General features: G+C 48.8%; 1 protein-coding gene across 1 annotated transcript in view; it reads left to right on the forward strand.

Annotated features, from left to right (window-relative positions):
• The first annotated feature begins 2,310 nt into the window (after positions 1-2,310).
• GRIN2C (glutamate ionotropic receptor NMDA type subunit 2C) overlaps positions 2,311-19,314 on the forward strand; it is a 1,474,164-nt gene continuing 1,457,160 nt past the window's right edge. Inside the window, exon 1 of the mRNA XM_068262140.1 lies at positions 2,311-2,385. Coding sequence (XP_068118241.1) covers positions 2,361-2,385 — 25 coding nt within the window. The 5' untranslated portion in view covers positions 2,311-2,360. The remainder of the gene's footprint in view (positions 2,386-19,314) is intronic.

The raw sequence follows: 19,314 nt of genomic DNA on the forward strand, positions 1-19,314 counted from the left end.
CGATCTCAATCTCTGCCACATCAGTCCCCAGTAAGTCCTGAGCTTCTTGCATCAGCAGGTTCCCAGATGCCAGACTGAGGGACAGAACGCTGTCATCCTGGGAGGGCTGCTGACCAGTGGGTGCTGGGGTGGATGTCACAACAAGCGTGGGATGTTGGCTGCTGCTGCTACTGCTTGGAGTGGTGCTCACAGTAGAGGTCTGGGAGGAAGTCATGATGTCCATGAGTACGTCAGGTTCCATTTGCTCAACCACCACACGGGGACCAGAAACTTTAAAATATTTGGACAATGGCGTCCGCTGACTCGGCCCAGGCTTTGCTGCCCCCCTTTCTGCTGCATCACGACCAAGTACAGCTGGGTGTCCTCTCCCAGGACGTGGAGCAGTCCCAGAAGTGGCTGAGGCAATTTAACTCCCTTTCCTCTCACCCCGCGAAACCCTGCCAGACATGTTGCTAGTAATGAATCACTGGATGCAGTGGGCACAGTACAAGGTCACTGAAGGATGCAGTGGGCACAGTACAAGGTCACTGAAGGTGAAGGATGCAGTGGGCACAGCAGTGGCCACTGGATATACAACTAGGTCACTGAAGGATGCAGTGGCCACAGTACAAGGTCACTGAAGGATGCAGTGGGCACAGCAGTGGGCACTGGATATACAACTAGGTCACTGAAGGATGCAGTGGGCACAGTACAAGGTCACTGAAGGATGCAGTGGGCACAGTACAAGGTCACTGAAGGATGCACTGGGCACAGCAGTGGGCACTGGATATACAACTAGGTCACTGAAGGATGCAGTGGGCACAGTACAAGGTCACTGAAGGATGCAGTGGGCACAGCAGTGGCCACTGGATATACAACTAGGTCACTGAAGGATGCAGTGGCCACAGTACAAGGTCACTGAAGGATGCAGTGGGCACTGGATATACAACTAGGTCACTGAAGGATGCAGTGGGCACACAAGGATGTCACACTGTGTAATGAGATGCTCATATGCCAGCGAGCGAGCAGTGGGCACTGGGCACGGCACAAGGTCACTGACAGAATGAATGAACAGCGCTGGCAGAGAGTGGCGGCGCCGGCGGTGTGACTGGCTGCCTGCAAATAGTACAAGTGTATAACTGTCACTGGAATATACAAGTGAACACTGCAGCTGCACTAACCTGCCTGCCTGCACTCTACACACAGATAATCCCCACTCCCACTACACTGCAGCACTGAACCTGCCTGCACAGCACTACACACAGTTAAATAATCACTAGACTCCCACACTCCCACTACACTACACTGACTACAACTAACTACAGCAATCACTCACTGACTCGCTAACTGTGTACAGTATAAGAGCAGTGTTCAGGGCCGGATTTACCATAAGGCACTCTAGGCACGTGCCTACAGGCGCCTGATTGGACAAGGGGCGGGTGTAAATCATGTCCCTTTAAGATGAAAAGGCTGAAAAAGCAACACTAATGCCAGCGCCGCCCGCCTCCTTCTCTTTGCATAATGATCCGACGGCCACGTGTGCGGCCGCAACTACAGTGAGGGGCGGGCGGCTAGTGACACTCGCACACACAATTATGTGCCGCTCTCCCCGCCCACTGGCCGCCGGATTCATGTCTGCACGCAGCGCTGCAAGTGCAACTAACAGCAGCTGCTTCGTGCATAGGCGGCGGGGGGCTGCACGATTGTCTGTCCCTGCTGCCCTGGAGTCCTCCTGGCTGGGACTTTGATAAAGCACGTGGGTGGGCGAGGCGGGGCATGAATAATCATCACTTACCGGCGAAAATTATCCTGCCGGTGCGATGGAAGGGGGACAGAGAGGAGGAAGATGAATCCAGTAGCACGGGTAGGGAAGAAGCTCCGCCCCGCCGACCCCTCTCCTGTCTATCAGCAATCAGCATGTGTTGTTTTCAAGTGACAGGCGGGGAGGGGGTGCGGAGGAAACAACACTGTAGGTAGGACTCATGAGATAGCCCTGCACTTTATAGTTTCAACTTCGCCCCGCCCCGTGTGTATACTATTGGGGGCTTGAGGCTGTCTGTGCATGTGTGACTGACACAGTGCCCTGGTACCTGGTGGATGTACAGAGAAAAATGTATGCAGCCAGTCTGCTGGTTGTGGAGTAAGTGATTGTGTGTGTATTGTGAGCTGTGTGTGTGTACATTGTGACCAGCCAGCGTGCACTGCATTTGCTTAGCTGCCTCAGCAACATATTCCTGTGAGCCGAAAAAGGATCACCGCTATGGTAGCCTGCTGATGAACTCTGCCCCGCCCCTCCCCCCTTTCAGCTGAATCTGTGCAGGAATGGAGGAACAGGTCCAGTGGCAGCATTGTGCTCAGTTGAGGGGACACAGAGAAAACTGATGCAGCCAGTCTCTGCTGACATTGGTGAGAATGTGTGTGTACTATGAGCTGTGTGTATTGTGTACTGTGAGTATGTGTGTACTGTGTGCATTGTAAGCTCTGTGTGTGTGAGTACTGTGAGCTGTGTGTGTACTGTGAGCTGTGTGTGTACTGTGAGCTCTGTGTGTGTACTGTGAGCTCTGTGTGTGTACTGTGAGCTCTGTGTGTGTGTGTATACTGTGAGCTTGGGGGGTGTATACTGTGAGCTTGTGGGGGTGTACTGTGAGCTTGTGGGGGTGTACTGTGAGCTTGTGTGTGTGTGTGTGTGTATACTGTGAGCTTGTGTGGGTGTACTGTGAGCTTGTGTGGGTGTGTAAGGTGTGTTTTTTTTAAGTGTTATTGAGAGCATTAATACTGAAGCATTTTATACTTAGTGGGGCTTCCTTTAGTCCCATGTAGGCCTTGAGCTTCCTCGATGCCCTCACCAGTCGCTCCGTTGTTACCTCTGGTAAATTGGCCAGTTGCGCTTCACAACGTATGTACAACCCTGCTGTGTATGCACCCCTGTCACACTCCTGCGGCTGGGAGTGTTCTCTGCCTGGGGAGGACACATGTGCAGAGGTGACCAGGGGACAACCGAGCGGCCCCGGAGGACAGGGATAGAGCCCGTGGCCTACATGGGGCTGGAGGAAGCCCCAGGTAAGTATATATCCCACAGTATTTAACCTCTCAAGTTTACTTTAAACAAGCATGCTTTATTGCGTGGGGGAAGGGGGGGGGGGTTAATGGAATGGCTATTGTCCAGGCTGCAGATTGCCTGGGGGGGGGGGGAATTGTATTAATACCTAGGCCAGGGGCTGTTTGAGCAAAGTGATCTGGGAAGGGTGGTCCTTGTCTAGGCTTTAAAGGGGTCATCTGGCAAAAATATGGGTCTACCGCTCTACTTACCTGGGGCTTCCTCCAGCCCCTTGCAGATGACACGCCGCAGCTCTGCGCTCAGTTTTCAGCCCGAGGTCCTCGCCAGTGCAAAGGGCGACCTTTGGCTATAGGCTGCCCACCATTTGCCTATATACTTGCCTTTATGACAGGCAACTGGGACGGTGCTTTGTGCACCACCCTGTACTTTATAAAAAGGTTTGTTGCCTAGGCCACAATTTATCACTACTTGTCATCTGTTACCTGCTACCTTCCAAACTAGGGATGATCAATGAGATGCAAATAGTTCAGTTTATGCATGATTATGTAAATGTATGCAGCTTGAGAAGGAACCAATCAATTTAAACCTGGGTGAGACTTGATTGGTCCATTTTCAAGCGGCATACATTTGGGGGTGTGGCCTTTGCTGAGGGGCGGAGTTTAGGGCGCCAGAACTTCTGTGCCTATAGGCTCCTGAGCTGTAAATCCGGCCCTGGCAGTGTTAGCAAAAAAAACGCTTTGTTTTTAACACAATAAATGCACTTGCTCAAACAACAATGGTCTGGAGATAATCCTCTCAGCACCACAGTCTAGCAAGGACAGAGCTTTTCCATCATGGCCGCCGCTTTATATTCAGGAGGGGAGGGCATAGCTCCCCTCCTGTGATTGGTTGCTAGGGCCTGGCTGGGGCACTCTGATTGGCCTGCAATGTGTCACTTCCGCATAGTTTGACGCATTTCCGCAAACCACGACTTCAGCACCGGGTTTCACGAGCGTGAATGCGGATTTCTGTCCGCATTCACGCGAAGCCGAAGTAGATTTTCGTGGTTGAAAATCTATTCACAGATTTTCGTGTCCGAGGCGGAATGCGTCAAAATGGTCGTGAATCCACGCGTAAGCGTGATCACGACCTGGCGGTGAGCACCACTGGGCGAGAGTCACCTCTGACGTCAGCCGACCGGCAGGTCAGCTGACGCACCTTCTCCCAGCATAAAGGTCCTGTCTCTGTGCGTGCCCGCACGATACAGCGATCCTATGCGCAGATGACAGTACCATTCCCGGCGTGCTAGATGCCGACGGAACGGATGAGGCCTGGGAACAGGGAACAAAGGCGGCTGCGGGTACACCCTGCATGTCCGCAGCCGCCATGTCTGCGGATGTTACACCTCCTCACTGGAGTTTTGACTGCCCCATTGATTTACCACCAGGTTGTATGCCCCCTAGAGGTCATCTCTATATTCTTTCTGGCCCTGAGAAACTGGTCATGCAAGATTACATTAAAGAACATTTGGCTAAGGGCTTTATCCATCCTCCTTTAAGTCTCCGGCCGGAGCAGGTTTCTTTTTTGTACAGAAAAAGGATGGTGGGCTTCGCCCATGTATTGACTACCGGGAATTGAATAAGATAACCATAAAAAATCGTTATCCACTTCCTTTAATTGTCAATTTATTTTCCCAAATCACTGATGCTGGTATCTTTTCTAAGCTAGATCTGAGAGGGTCATACAACCTGGTACGCGTCAGGGAGGGTGATGAGTGGAAGACGGCCTTTAACACACCTGACAGGCACTATGAGTATTTAGTTATGCCCTTCGGGCTGTGCAACGCCCCTGCAGTCTTTCAAGAATTTGTTAATGAGGTTTTTAGAGAGGTCTTGGGGCATTTCGTTCTAGTCTATCTTGACGATATTTTGATTTACTCTCAAAATTTGTCAGATCACAGAAAGCATGTGAAATTTGTGTTGGAGAAACTTAGACAGAACTGTCTATACGCCAAACTCGAGAAAAGTCTTTTCGAGGTGCCAGAGGTTCCTTTTCTGGGCTCTGTCATCTCTACTTCTGGTCTCTCCATGGACCCCAAGAAGGTATCTGCTGTCTTGGAGTGGCCGCAGCCTGCAGGCCTAAAGGCACTCCAGAGATTTCTAGGTTTTGCCAACTACTACAGGAAATTTATTAAGGGATTCTCCTCAGTAGTATCAACCCTCACTGATCTTACCAAAAAGGGGGCAGACACCTATAATTGGTCTGAGGAAGCACATTCGGCCTTCTCTACCTTGAAGGGTATGTTTTTCTCCGCCCCGATCCTACGACATGTGGATGTCACCTGCCCATTTATAGTGGAGGTGGATTCATCCGAGATTGGGGTTGGAGCTGTCCTGTCCCAACACTCTGGATATCAAGGTAGATTGCATCCATGTGCTTTTTTCTCACATAAATTCTCTCCGGCTGAGAGAAATTACGACATTGGGAATCGAGAATTATTGGCCATTAAGCTTGCATTTGAAGAATGGCGTCATTGGCTTGAGGGTGCAGAACATGTTATTACGGTCTACACCGATCATAAAAATTTGGAATATATTGAAGGAGCCAAGAGACACAGTCCCCGACAAGCTCGTTGGTCCCTATTCTTCACGAGATTCAGATTCATAATTACCTATAAACCCAGAAGCAAAAACATCAAGGCAGATGCCCTATCTAGATGTTGTGAGCCTGGGTCAGTGCAGCCTCCAACCCCTGAAAACATCTTGCCCGAGAAGGTTGTTGTAGCTGTCACAGAAACATGGGAAGACTGGTCCCTCACCTTGAGACCTTATCAGCAAGATGTCCCCCAGGGGAAAACCGAAGGGGTCTTATTTGTACCCTTACACATGCGATTACAGATTTTGCAGTTGTTCCACTCTCACAAGAATGCAGGTCATCCAGGCGTGGCCAGAACTCAGAAATTGTTGGCTAGATGTGTATGGTGGCCGTCTTTGCCTCTGGACTGTAAGGAATTTGTGAGAGATTGCTCGGTCTGTGCTAAGAGCAAGCCATCTAGACAGGCTCCAGCGGGGACACTTCAACCTTTGCCCATTCCAGAGGAGCCATGGACTCACTTGTCTATGGACTTCGTGGGCGAACTTCCTAGGTCTGAGGGGAAGACAGTCATTTGGGTGGTAGTTGACAGATTCAGCAAGATGGCTCACTTTATTCCCCTGGAGGGACTCCCTTCTGCTCAAGAATTGGCAGGCCTCTTCGTTCAGCACATCTTCCGGTTGCATGGGATCCCGGAAGATATAGTGTCGGATAGGGAAGTCCAATTCGTGTCCAGATTCTGGCGAGCCTTTTGTCAACATCTGGGTATGAATCTGTCATTTTCATCTGGCTACCACCCACAGACTAATGGCCAGACTGAAAGAATTAATCAGTCATTGGAACAATTCTTGAGGTGTTATGTGGTGGATGCTCAGCTGGAATGGGCAAAGTTTTTACCATTCGCTGAGTTTGCGCACAATAATTTGAGAAACTCTTCTTCTGGCTTTTCACCCTTCCAAGTGGTCTCAGGGAGATTCCCTAAGTTTACCCCTTTACCAGTGGTGTCCTCTCCTTTTCCTGCCTTAGAGGATTGGCAGAGATCATTGAAGGAGATTTGGTCTAGGGTCAAGACTAATTTTGGAAAAGAGTTTATGATTCAGAAGAAGCAGGCTGAGAAGAGACAGTCAGTGGAATGGGAATTTGTACCAGGAGACATGGTATGGGTTTCAACCCGCCATTTGGCCCTGAGACAGCCTTCAGCTAAGTTGGGCCCCAGATTTATAGGCCCATACCCCGTGTCCAAGAAGATTAATGATGTCACTTATGTCATTGCGCTGCCATCTTGTATGAAAGGGGTAAAGTCTGTTCATGTGTCTTTGTTGAAGCTGCCTGTGCATGTGGATTCCCCCCCCCCCCCCTGTGGTGGTTGATGGTGAACCTGAGTACGAGATTGAGCGAATTTTGGATTCTCGCTGGGTGCGCAATTCGCTTCAATATTTGGTTCATTGGACGGGGTATGGGCCTGAAGAAAGGTCGTGGGTGCCAGATCTTCGCATGCACGCTGAGGAGTTGAAACGGGAGTTTCATGATTTACACCCTGAAAAACCATGCGGGACATGTCCGGAGTCCACGCCTCAAGGGGGGGGGGGTACTGTAATGGATAGCGGGGCAGCTGCGGGGAACAGCGCTGCCACCGCAGCTGCCTCCGTCTCCCTCCCCGATCAGGCACCCGTGCCTCGGGCATCTAGCACGCCGAGGACGGGTTTGTCTGCTTCCCACAAGGTCGCAATAGAGCGTGCGTACGCATCGCCGCAACCTTTATTCCATGAAGAGGCGCATCAGCTGACCTTTGGGTCGGCTGACGTCACTGGAGGCGCCTGCCGCTTCTGATTGGCTGGGCGGCGGGGGCGTGCCTCGGGGACTCCTCAGCTTCAAAGGAGCTGAGAAGTCACTCGCAACTTGTCTGCTGTTGCGAATGCTTCGTGTTAGCACTCAGACCTAGTCAGGTCACTGCTGTGATAGATGTATATGCAGTGTTTGCAATATACATCTATCTCTAGTTAGACTATTGATTGTATTTCTGATAGATATTCTGTGCATGACTCTAGGCTCTTCCTGACTATTCTTCCTCTCAGTGATTCTGTACCTTTGCCCATCTGATCTTGCTGCCGACTCTGCCTGTTAACCGTTTCTTCTTTGCCTTCTGATATTGTACCGTATCTGCCTGTCTGTTGCCAACTCGATTAGTCTGACCTTTCTACTCACCAGTGAGCCCTCGTCACTGGTGAGGTGCTCGCTGTACTGTTAGTACCCACCAGCTCCTCTGATGAGGTCTAGTCAAATCTACCAGTACCTACTGTTGCACCAAGCACTACCTGCACACTAGCTATCACGTCTTGCATCTATACTTGCATTATTGGTGATTCTGCAGATCACCACATAATCAGGTATAGCATCTGTATTATTTGTGATACTGCAGATCACCATATAATCAGAGATCCGTTTTGTTGCTTACACACTGCTTGTTACAGTCTTACCTTCACTTCTTCCTGCGTTAAGTATTTAATATTACAGTTGTAAGATTGAGACTCTTCTGCCTCTGTAATTTGCAACAGTGATGTTTCCCTTGTGAAGACAGAAGCAAAGAAAGCATTTAATAACTCTGCCTTACCTTGGTCTTCCACCATTGAGTTCCCCCCCCTCATCCTTTAGGAGTCCAATACAGTCAACCTTTCTTTTTTTTAGAGTTGATGTACTTGTAAAACTTTTTTGGGTTAGATTTGATATCCCTAGCGATTTGATTTTCAGCTTCAATCTTTGCCAGCCTAATTTCTTTTTTACAATTTTTATTGCACTCCTTATAATTGTTAAATGCAGCCTTGGTCCCCTCCTGTTTTAGGACCTTATAGGCATTCTTTTTCCTCTTCATTTTATATTTAACCTTTCTATTCATCCACAGAGGCCTTTTTTATTCCTTTATATTTTGTTTCTATATGGGATATATATACTACAATATCAATTGAGAGTAAGTTTAAAAGCTTTCCATTTCCCTTCAGTGCCCTCCCCTTGTAGTACATTATCCCAGTTCACCAAACTTAGTGCCTGCGTGAGTTGATTGAACTTTGCTTTTATAAAATTCATAGTTTTAGTGGTCCCAGTGCCCCGCGGCCTATCAGTCACCAGATCAAACGTTATCATGTTGTGATCACTATTTCCCAAATGTTCTTGAACCTGCACATTTGATACTGTGAAGAATAGCGGAGCCACCACCGCCGCGCAGGGCAACATGGCGGCGGCCTCCGCTTCCCAGCTGGCAGTTTCCGATTCCCACACGGAGCCGCCGGCGCAGAGCAGGGCAGTCACCGCCGCGGCTGATAGGATGGCGGCGGGTCCCGCTACTCAGCCGACGGACTTCCGTGTGCGGGCGTGCGCTGACCGGGGACCTGGCCTCTCTAAGATTCAGAGGCAGAGGGTCATGCGCACGCGCGCGAGGCGGCAGGATATTTATTCTTTGAACAGACAGGTCAGCTGATCCGGCGATCAGCTGACCTTAGCCAGCCAATCACATGCTGACTTCAGGTCCAGCCCCCTGGGCGGGCTGGTGGAACTGGGCTTCTGCATTTAAGCCCACAGATGTCATTTGCTCACTGTCTGCTGTCGTGAATACTTAGGTGTAAACGCTCAGACCTTAGCTCAGTTCCCGGGTGTTGATATCAAGGACATCACACCGCAGTTTAGGATTGTATTGCATATTTATCTGTGTCTTGACTTTGGCTATCCCTGACTACTCTCCCCTCTTCTCGATTTTGTACCTTTGCCTATCTGATTCTTAGTTGCCGACCCTGCCTGTTAAATGGACTCTGAATCAGCCTTCTGTTCTTGTACTGCTACCATCTCTCTGTTGCCGAACCTCTGCCTGTCTGACCTTTCTCTATTCCCCAGTGGAACGTCTCCCACTGGTGGGATTTCTCTGAGGCTTGCCTCTCCGAGACGCCTGCCCTAGCAGACAATTACTGCCAGGGGCTGAGATCCCAATCTTCACCTTGCCAAGGATCTCACACACGGGGTTTCCATTCAGAGGTAACCACACCTCTAAGGAATCACCGTGTGGTGGATATTTCCACAGTCTTGTATATTGTACATTGTTGATTGTTATTTTTTCTGCTACAGTATCCAGAGGTTAGTTGCACTTGCATTATTGATGATTCTGCAGATCATCAATAATCAGGTGACATCTGCATTATTGGTGATACTGCAGGTCACTAATAATCAGATTCTCTCTGCGTACTAACACCGATCATTACAGAACAGCAGACCACTAGTATGGATGCATTACGCAGTCAGATCGAGACTCTAACCACCTCGCTTAATAACCTCATTGAGGTGGTTAATTCGCAACAGACTCAGATCAACCAATTGGCTGGGTCTGTACGGGTCTTGCAGAGGACTGTGGCCACAGTGCAATCCCCTCCTGTCACAGATCTCCGTATGCCAGTGCCCGAAAAGTTTTCAGGGCAAAGATCCGACTTCCAGAACTTCCGTAACCGGGTTTTGTCTTATTTTGAGTTACGACCTACTCAATCAGGATCTGAGCAGCAAAGGGTGACCTTTATTAAGACCTTATTGTCCGGGGACTCACAAACCTGGGCATACGGTCTTTCGCCCGAATATACGGCACTGACGTCAGTTGAGGAATTTTTTAAAGCAATGGCTATAATTTATGATGATCCGGATGCTTCGATCACTGCTGAGAGGAAGCTCAAAACTCTCAGGCAGGGTCGAGATACGGTTGAGGTTTATGCGGCAGAGTTCAGAAAGTGGGCTGTGTCATCTAGGTGGGGGTCCTATGCCTTATTAGACTGTTTTCTGTCAGGCCTGTCAGACGCAGTTTCTGAACTAATGTTAGGGCACCATGAACCATAGTTCGTCGATGACGCCATTTCCTTGGTGATACGAGCGGACCGCAGGTTACGCTATCAGTGTCAGTCGAGGGGCAAGAATGCAGTAAAAGCTCTCTCTTTTGCATCCTCGTCATCAACCCCCCCTACTGATGAGCCGATGCAAATCGGACATTCTCGGTTGACTCGGGCCGAGAAGGAGCGCAGAATGGCTGAAAGATTTTGTTTATATTGCGCAGAGGAAGGCCATAATGCTCGAAATTGCCTCAAGAAATCGGGAAACACTGCCGTCTAGGTGTAGTTAGAGGTAATACCCTAGACGCACAGAGATTACCTCTAAATCAGAATAATCGGTTACTTCTCCCGTGTTCCATTTCTTGGGGGAATTTGTCTGTTTGCACTGAGGCTTTCATAGATTCTGGGTCTGCGGCTAATTTTATAGACTACGAGTTTGTGAAGGGGCTGGGTGTTCCTTTACAACTCTTAGACCGACAAGTAGTCGTTACCGCAGTGGATGATTCTCCTTTACAGTGCAGACAACCTCTCTCTCAGACACCAATGTCGTCATGCACGATAGGGGTTTTACACAAAGAGAGTTTACAGTTTCTTGTTTTGCACATGGCAACCTCCACCGTAATCCTCGGTATGCCCTGGTTACAGCTCCACTCCCCACAGATAGACTGGGCGTCAGGTCAGCTACTCAGTTGGTCACCTTATTGCCACAACCATTGTTTGGGGAAAATTGACTGTTGTGCTGCCAAGATAGAGGTTAAGGGGGTACCAGTACAATACGCTGAGTTTGCGGATGTGTTCTGTCCTAGGTCCGCCGATAAACTCCCGCCACATCGGAGTTTTGACTGCCCTATTGTAACGATCGGTGTAACACAGAGAGGATCTGATTACCGGTGATCTGCAGTATCACCGAGAATGCAGAATATACCCGATTATTGATGATCTGCAGTATCACCGATAATCAGATATATCTTCTAACCTCTGGACACCCGAGATATGAGAGTATTTGGTGCAACAGTAATACTTTGAGGAAAGCACCCGTAGAATGGGTGCTAGACAGTAGGAGCTACTGTTAAAGGAATACTATCGATGCCCAAGTGTTCTAAAATGACAGTGTGCAAATAATGTCTAAGTAGCTGTGTAAACATTTTCCTACTTTTCATGTTAAATATCAGAGGCAAAAGCTGTAATTTATTGAGGGTAGGATTTAGCTATATTGGGACAAATCAATTGCAGAAGGGGTGTCTGCTTCAATGCACAGCCAGAGCTGCATATCAGACTACAGAAAGCAAATATCAAACATATCAAACTCTGAAAGCAAAAACAGTATGAAAAAGCTGTGAGAATTAGTTACATTTCCTCTCTTCAGACACCTCAGTCAGAAACACAGGACACAGGATCTGCAGCTGTTCTCTCTGTCACACACAGAGCTACGCATAGAGTTAACTGATCAAGTGTGAGGGGAATTTCCCATCTCCTCATGGCTCAGTCAGCCGTCAGTTTTGGCGTCAGTAAACTTTGAATGTATTTTGCTAACAGTAAACAATGAAGTTGCTACTAAAATGTATACACCAGTACTTAGCAGCACTTCCCAAACAATTCCTGTGTTAATTGAAAAAAATATGTGTATCGATAGTATTCCTTTAAGGATTAGCTTCCTTCCACAGGCCTGCTGCTCCCCAAGGGGTGGAGCCAGTGGGAAGGACAGAACGTGAGTGACACCAGTGGTGGAGTGTCACTGACAGATCTGTGAACTATCTCCTAACAGGAGAGATAGTTCTCGAGGTCGGACAAGCCAGGTCGTTAACACACGGACAGATATAGTACAGAGACAGCAGGCAGATACAGAATCCAGAGACTAGCCGGGTTTTGGCAACAGAGAATCAGAAAGACAAGGTACAAAATCAGAGATCAGGAGAATGGTCAGGAATGCAGACGGTCATAACAGATAATCAACAATGCCTAAACTTGAGTGTGAGCTCCAAGATTCTCACACTCCAGGAACTAGACTAGATAATACAAATAATACAGATGGTACAGAATTCCTAGACTAAGGTGTGAGTTCCGTGGCCATCAACACCTTGGAAACTGGTCTAGATAACAATACAGATAATAACAGAATTCCTAGGCTAAGGTGTGAGCTCCGTGATCATCAACACCTTGGAAACTGACTAATAAACACAGATACTGACAAGGTCTGAGTGCTACCACGTAGTGATCGCAACGCCAGACACCAAACGAATGACCAGTATCCAGTATATATACACTGGCGCTCACCAGCGCCACCCCTAAGTGCTGGACCAATGAAAGTTGCTGCAATTGTCAGCTGACCGGCCTGGTCAGCTGACCCTCCTCTGACTGCCATAAAGGCCCTGCCTCTCTGTGCGCGCGCGCGTCCTCCTAAACCAGTGTGGACTATCAGTCCCAGCCACACCAGTCATGTGTTGTAATGTTTCTGCTGTATTAGACGCGGAATCCGCCGCAACGCTGTTTGGGCGTGCAGCGTTTACTCCGCATTCCGCCTTACTGAGAGGAGCAGGCCTATGCGAACAACTTGCCGCATTGGACACGGAATCCGCCGCCCTGTTGTTAGAGCATGCAGCGGTTTCTCCACACTCCGACTGCGCCCCAACTGCCATGTTAAACGCAGAATCAGCCGCCTCACCTTGAGTATTGGCGGCGGCTTTTCCACGTTTTCTCACACCTATCGACTTAAGATCTGTTTGTATGCCCCCTAAAGGTCATCTCTATAATTTGTCAGGACCGTAAAAGCTGGCAATGCGGGAATACATTAAGGACAACCTGGCAAAAGGGTTCATCCGCCCTTCCCGGTCACCGGCCGGGGCAGGTTTTTTCTTCGTTCAAAAAAAAGATGGTGGTCTTAGACCTTGTATTGACTACTGAGGACTAAACAAGATCACCATCAAGAATCGCTATCCGTTGCCTTTGATAGACGAACTCTTTGCCCAGATTACTAATGCCAGTATTTTTTAAAAATTAGACTTACGTGGGGCTTACAATCTGGTGCGCATCAGGGATGGCGACGAATGGAAGACGGCCTTCAATACGCCCGACGGGCATTACGTGTACCTCGTTATGCCCTTTGGGTTATGTAACGCCCCGGCCGTCTTCCAAGAGTTAATAAACGAGGTATTCAGGAAGGTGTTGGGGAGGTTTGTCTTGGTATACCTTGATGACATACTGATTTTCTCTCCAAACCTTGAAGAGCATCGTAAACATGTTAAGTATGTGTTGAAGAAGTTGAGACAGAATTTACTGTATGCAAAACTAGAGAAGTGCCTCTTTCAGGTCACTCAAATTCCTTTTCTAGGGTATATTATTTCAACTTCGGGTCTCTCTATGGATCCAGAAAAGGTTACGGCTGTCTTAGAGTGGCCACAACCGGTAGGCTTGAAGGCACTTCAAAGATTCCTTGGTTTTGCTAACTACTACCGGAGATTTATCAAGGGATTCTCTTCGGTAGTAGCACCTCTGACTAGTCTTACCAAAAAAGGGGCTGACCCATACCATTGGTCACCGGAGGCTCAGTCAGCCTTCGACATCCTGAAGAAATTGTTTTGCTCTGCACCTATATTAAGACATGTTGATGTCACCCTTCCCTTCATAGTGGAGGTGGATGCCTCGGAAATTGGGGTGGGGGCTGTCCTGTCTCAATGTTCTGGTCTACAGGGCAAGACACATCCCTGTGCCTACTTCTCACGTAGATTTCCCCCTGCTGAAAGAAACTACGATGTGGGTAACAGGGAGCTCCTTGCCATCAAGTTGGCCTTTCAGGAATGGCGTCATTGGCTGGAGGGTGCAGAGCATACTATTGTTGTGTATACTGACCATAAGAACCTGGAGTACATTGAGGGGGCAAAGAGACTTACCCCCAGACAGGCCCGTTGGTCCTTGTTCTTTTCCCGCTTCAGATTCGTTATCACATACACTCCAGGTTCTAAAAACGTCAAGGCAGATTCTCTCTCTAGATGCTTTGAACCTGAGACAACTCAGTCAACATTTCCAGGGGGTATCCTACCCTCCAAGGTGGTGTTAGCTGCCGTTGACACCTGGGAGGATTGGGCAGCTACACTAGCTACTTACCAGTTAGATACCCCGGAAGGGAAACCGGAAGGGGTTCTCTTCGTTCCACTTCCTTTTCGATTACAAATCATGCAGTTGTTCCATACCCATAAGAACGCAGGTCACCCTGGGGTCGCTCGCACTCTGGATCTGTTCACTAGGTGTGTGTGGTGGCCTTCATTGGCCTCAGATTGTAAGGAATTTGTCAGGGAGTGTGTTGTCTGCGCCAGGAGTAAGCCTTCCCGCCTGGCTCCGGTGGGCACCCTTTTGCCAGTGCCAAATGAACCGTGGACTCATCTGTCTATGGACTTCATTGGCGAGCTCCCCATGTCCGAGGGCATGACAGTCATTTGGGTAATCGTAGACAGATTCAGTAAGATGGCACACTTTGTTCCACTTAAAGGATTTCCCTCAGCCCAGGAATTGGCCGACCTCTTCATCCAACATATCTTCCGGTTACATGGTATCCCGGACGATGTGGTTTCTGATAGAGGAGTCCAATTTGTATCAAAATTTTGGAGGGCCTTTGCCATACGTTGGGTATGAACCTGTCTTTTTCGTCGGGGTATCACCCACAAACCAACGGGCAGACCGAGAGGGTTAATCAGGCTCTGGAGCAATTCCTGAGATGCTATGTAGCGGATGCACAAACTGAATGGGTTAGGTTTTTGCCCTTCGCGGAGTTTGCGCACAACAACCTGAAAAGTTCGTCAACAGGGTTGTCCCCTTTTCAGGTTGTATCGGGAAAATCCCCTAAGTTTTCCCAATTTCCGGTGTGTTCCTCTCCCTTCCCGGCCCTGGAGGTATGGCAGAAGACTTTGAGGGAACTTTGGGGACAAGTAAAGATGATTTTGGGAATGGCCTTTCAGAGACAAAAAAGACAGGCCGACAAGAGACGCTCTGTTGAGTGGCACTTTACTCCAGGAGACAAGGTGTGGGTGTCAACCAGACATTTGGCACTCAGACAACCGTCCACCAAATTGGGTCCCAGGTTCATAGGGCCTTATCCGGTGATCAAGAGGATCAATGATGTCTCTTATGTTATTGATCTTCCAACCAGCATGAGATGTGGGAGGTCATTCCACGTCTCTCTTCTGAAACCGGCAGTGTATGTGGATTCCTCCCCCCCCTGTGGTAATAGAGGGTCAGACAGAATATGAAGTTGAAAAGATCTTGGACTCTCGCCTAGTGCAGAATTCGGTGCAGTATTTGGTCCATTGGAAAGGGTATGGTGTGGAGGACAGGTCCTGGGTTCCAGAGAATCACATGCATGCTGAGAGATTGAGGAAAAGATTTCATCAGTTACATCCTGAGAAACCGTGTAGGAAGTGTCCGGAGTCCACTCCTCAGGGGGGGGGGTACTGTGAAGAATAGCGGAGCTGCCTCCGCGCAGGGCAACATGGCGGCGGCCTCCGCTTCCCAGCTGGCGGCCCCACGGAGCCGCCGGCGCAGAGCAGGGCAGTCACTGCCGCGGCTGATAGGATGGCGGCGGGTCCCGCTACTCAGCCGGCGGACTTCCGTGTGCGGGCGTGCGCTGACCGGGGACCTGGCCTCTCTGAGATTCAGAGGCAGAGGGTCATGCGCACGCGTGCGAGGCAGCAGGACATTTATTCTTTGAAAAGACAGGTCAGCTGATCCGGCGATCAGCTGACCTTAGCCAGCCAATCACATGCTGACTTCAGGTCCAGCCCCCTGGGCGGGCTGGTGAAACTGGGCTTCTGCATTTAAGCCCACAGATGTCATTTGCTCACTGTCTGCTGTCGTAAATACTTAGGTGTAAACGCTCAGACCTTAGCTCAGTTCCCGGGTGTTGATATCAAGGACATCACACCGCAGTTTAGGATTGTATTGCATATTTATCTGTGTCTTGACTTTGGCTATCCCTGACTACTCTCTCCTCTTCTCGATTTTGTACCTTTGCCTATCTGATTCTTAGTTGCCGACCCTGCCTGTTAAACGGACTCTGAATCAGCCTTCTGTTCTTGTACTGCTACCGTCTCTCTGTTGCCGAACCTCTGCCTGTCTGACCTTTCTCTTTTCCCCAGTAGAACGTCTCCCACTGGTGGGATTTCTCTGAGGCTTGCCTCTCCGAGACGGCTGCCCTAGCAGACGATTACTGCCAGGGGCTGAGATCCCAATCTTCACCTTGCCAAGGATCTCACACACGGGGTTCCCATTCAGAGGTAACCACACCTCTGAGGAATCACCGTGTGGTGGATATTTCCACAGTCTTGTATATTCTACATTGTTGATTGTTATTTTTTCTGCTACAGTATCAAGAGGTTAGTTGCACTTGCATTATTGGTGATACTGCAGATCACTAATAATCAGATTCCCTCTGCGTACTAACACCGATCATTACAGATACATTATCTGATCTATTAAAAATGATCAGATCCAGTAACGCATTCTCCCTATTTGGTTCCGTTACCATCTGAGTCAAGAAATTGTCCTGTAGTGATGCCAGAAATCTGCTGCTTTTACCAGAATGGGTAGCCTCAATACTCTAGTCAATGTCTGGAAAGTTGAAGTCACCCATAACTATGACCTCATTTTTACTTGCAGCTTTTTCAATCTGCTGTAGTAATCGCAGTTTTGCAGCTTCATGAATATGTGGTGGCCTGTAGCATACCCCAATAAACAATTGGCAACCTTAATTTCCACCATGAATATTTACCCAAACGGACTCCATATCTTCACAATCTTCCTCCATCTCATCATTCAGGTTGAACAGATTTTGGATTCTCGTCGGGTGCGTAACTCGGTCCAGTACTTTGTTCATTGGAAAGGGTATGGGCCTGAGGAGAGGTCTTGGGTGCTGGGTCATCGCATGCATGCTGAGGAACTTAGGAAAAAGTTTAATGACTTGCATCCTGAGAAGCCGTGCAGGACATGTTCGGAGTCCACGCCTCAAGGGGGGGGGGGGGTACTGTAACAGTCATGGAAGAGGCCGCTGCGGTGAACAGCGCTACCACCACAGCTGCCTCCATCTCTCTGCCTGGCGAGTTGTCCGTGCCTCGGGCGTCTAGCATGCCGAGGACGGGTTTGTCATCCGCACATAGGGCTGCATTGTCGCGTGCGCGCACGCACACAGGACCTTCATGTGGGGAGGAGGTGCGTCAGCTGACCGGCCGGTCGGCTGACATCAGAGGAGACTCTCGCCGCTCCTCATTGGCTAATGGGAGTGGGCGTGCCTTAGGGGTCTCCTCCGCTTCTTAAGCTTTCTTGGTTCACTCGCAACCTGTCTGCTGTTGCGAATACTTTGTGTTAGCGCTCAGACCTAGTTAGGTTCCTGCTGTGATAGATGTATATGCAGTGTTTGCGATATACATCTATCTATAGTTAGTACTTTATATTGTTGCATTTATTTGTGTATGACTCTGGCTCGCCTCTGACCTTCCTTCTTGCTTTACGATTCTGTACCTTTGCCCATCTGATCCTGTTGCCGACTCTGCCTGATTTCTCTACTTCCTCTTGCCTCCTGATTTTGTACTGTATCTGTCTGTCTGTTGCCGAACCTGATAGTCTGACCTCGCCACTCTCACCAGAGAGCCCTGGTCTCTGGTGAGGGCCTCTGTACTGATAGTACCCACCAGCTCCTCTGGTGAGGTATTGCTAAACCTATCAACTACTACTGTTGCACCAAGCACAATACTTTGTATTAGCTATCACATTTGTTCTTGCTATACTTGCATTATTGGTGATTCTGCAGATCACAACATAATCAGGTATAGTGTCTGGATTATTGGTGATACTGCAGATCACCTAATAACTAGACATTTGCTTATTGCTGACACCAATCGTTACAGAACAGCAGACCAAAATGTTTATGGAGACACTGTGCAGTCAGGTTGAACTTCTAACCACGACCATTAACGATTTAACAAATACGGTCAATGCCCGACAGACACAGATCAACCAATTGTCTGAGGTGGTGCACATCCTTCAAGCACCTAATGCACCAGTGCCATCCCCTGTTGTCATGGAGCCCAGGATGCCCCACCCTGAAAGATTTTCAGGGCACAGATCGGATTTCCAGAATTTCAGAAATCGTTGCCTTTCATACTTTGAGTTACGTCCCACTTCCTCAGGGTCCGAGAGTCAGAGGGTCACTTTTATTAAAACTTTATTATCCGGGGATTTACAGACGTGGGCTTACAGTCTCCCTAGTGGTCATGAGGCCTTGGCCTCAGTTCAAGAATGTTTTAATTCTTACAACGATCCAGATATTGCAGTTACTGCTGAAAGGAAACTCAAAACCCTCAGACAGGGGCATAACACCATTGAGATGTATGCTGCAGAATTTACAAGGTGGGCTGTGTTGGCTAGATGGGGGCAGTTTGCTTTATTAGTTATGTTTTTTATCGGGATTATCTGACGCTGTTGCTGATCTTATGTTAAAGTGAACCTCCGGTCTAAAAATCGACTCAGCAGCACTGAAAAGGCTTGGTGTTTCTTTAACAGTTTCACAGCATCAGAACTTTGTTTCTCTTATACAAGCCTTATTTTTAGCTGCACAGAAGAAAACTGCCCGGGCTTTTTTCCCCTGATGCTGTGCAAAGCATGATGGGATTTCTGATGTTGTTGTTCTCGTTCTGCTGTTTTGGTGCAATTTTTTTGTTGTTGACATTTTGAATTTGACATTTGAAGCCTAGCATGTGCAGCTGGGAGGGGTAATTAGGACACAGGACAGTTGGAACTGTGTCTCCTGCTCCTTGTCACCTCCTTTCAACCAAAAAGATGGCTGCCCCATGACAAAGATGGCAGCCCCCA

Source organism: Hyperolius riggenbachi, chromosome 12 (genome assembly GCF_040937935.1).
Source record: "Hyperolius riggenbachi isolate aHypRig1 chromosome 12, aHypRig1.pri, whole genome shotgun sequence".
NCBI lineage: Eukaryota > Metazoa > Chordata > Amphibia > Anura > Hyperoliidae > Hyperolius > Hyperolius riggenbachi.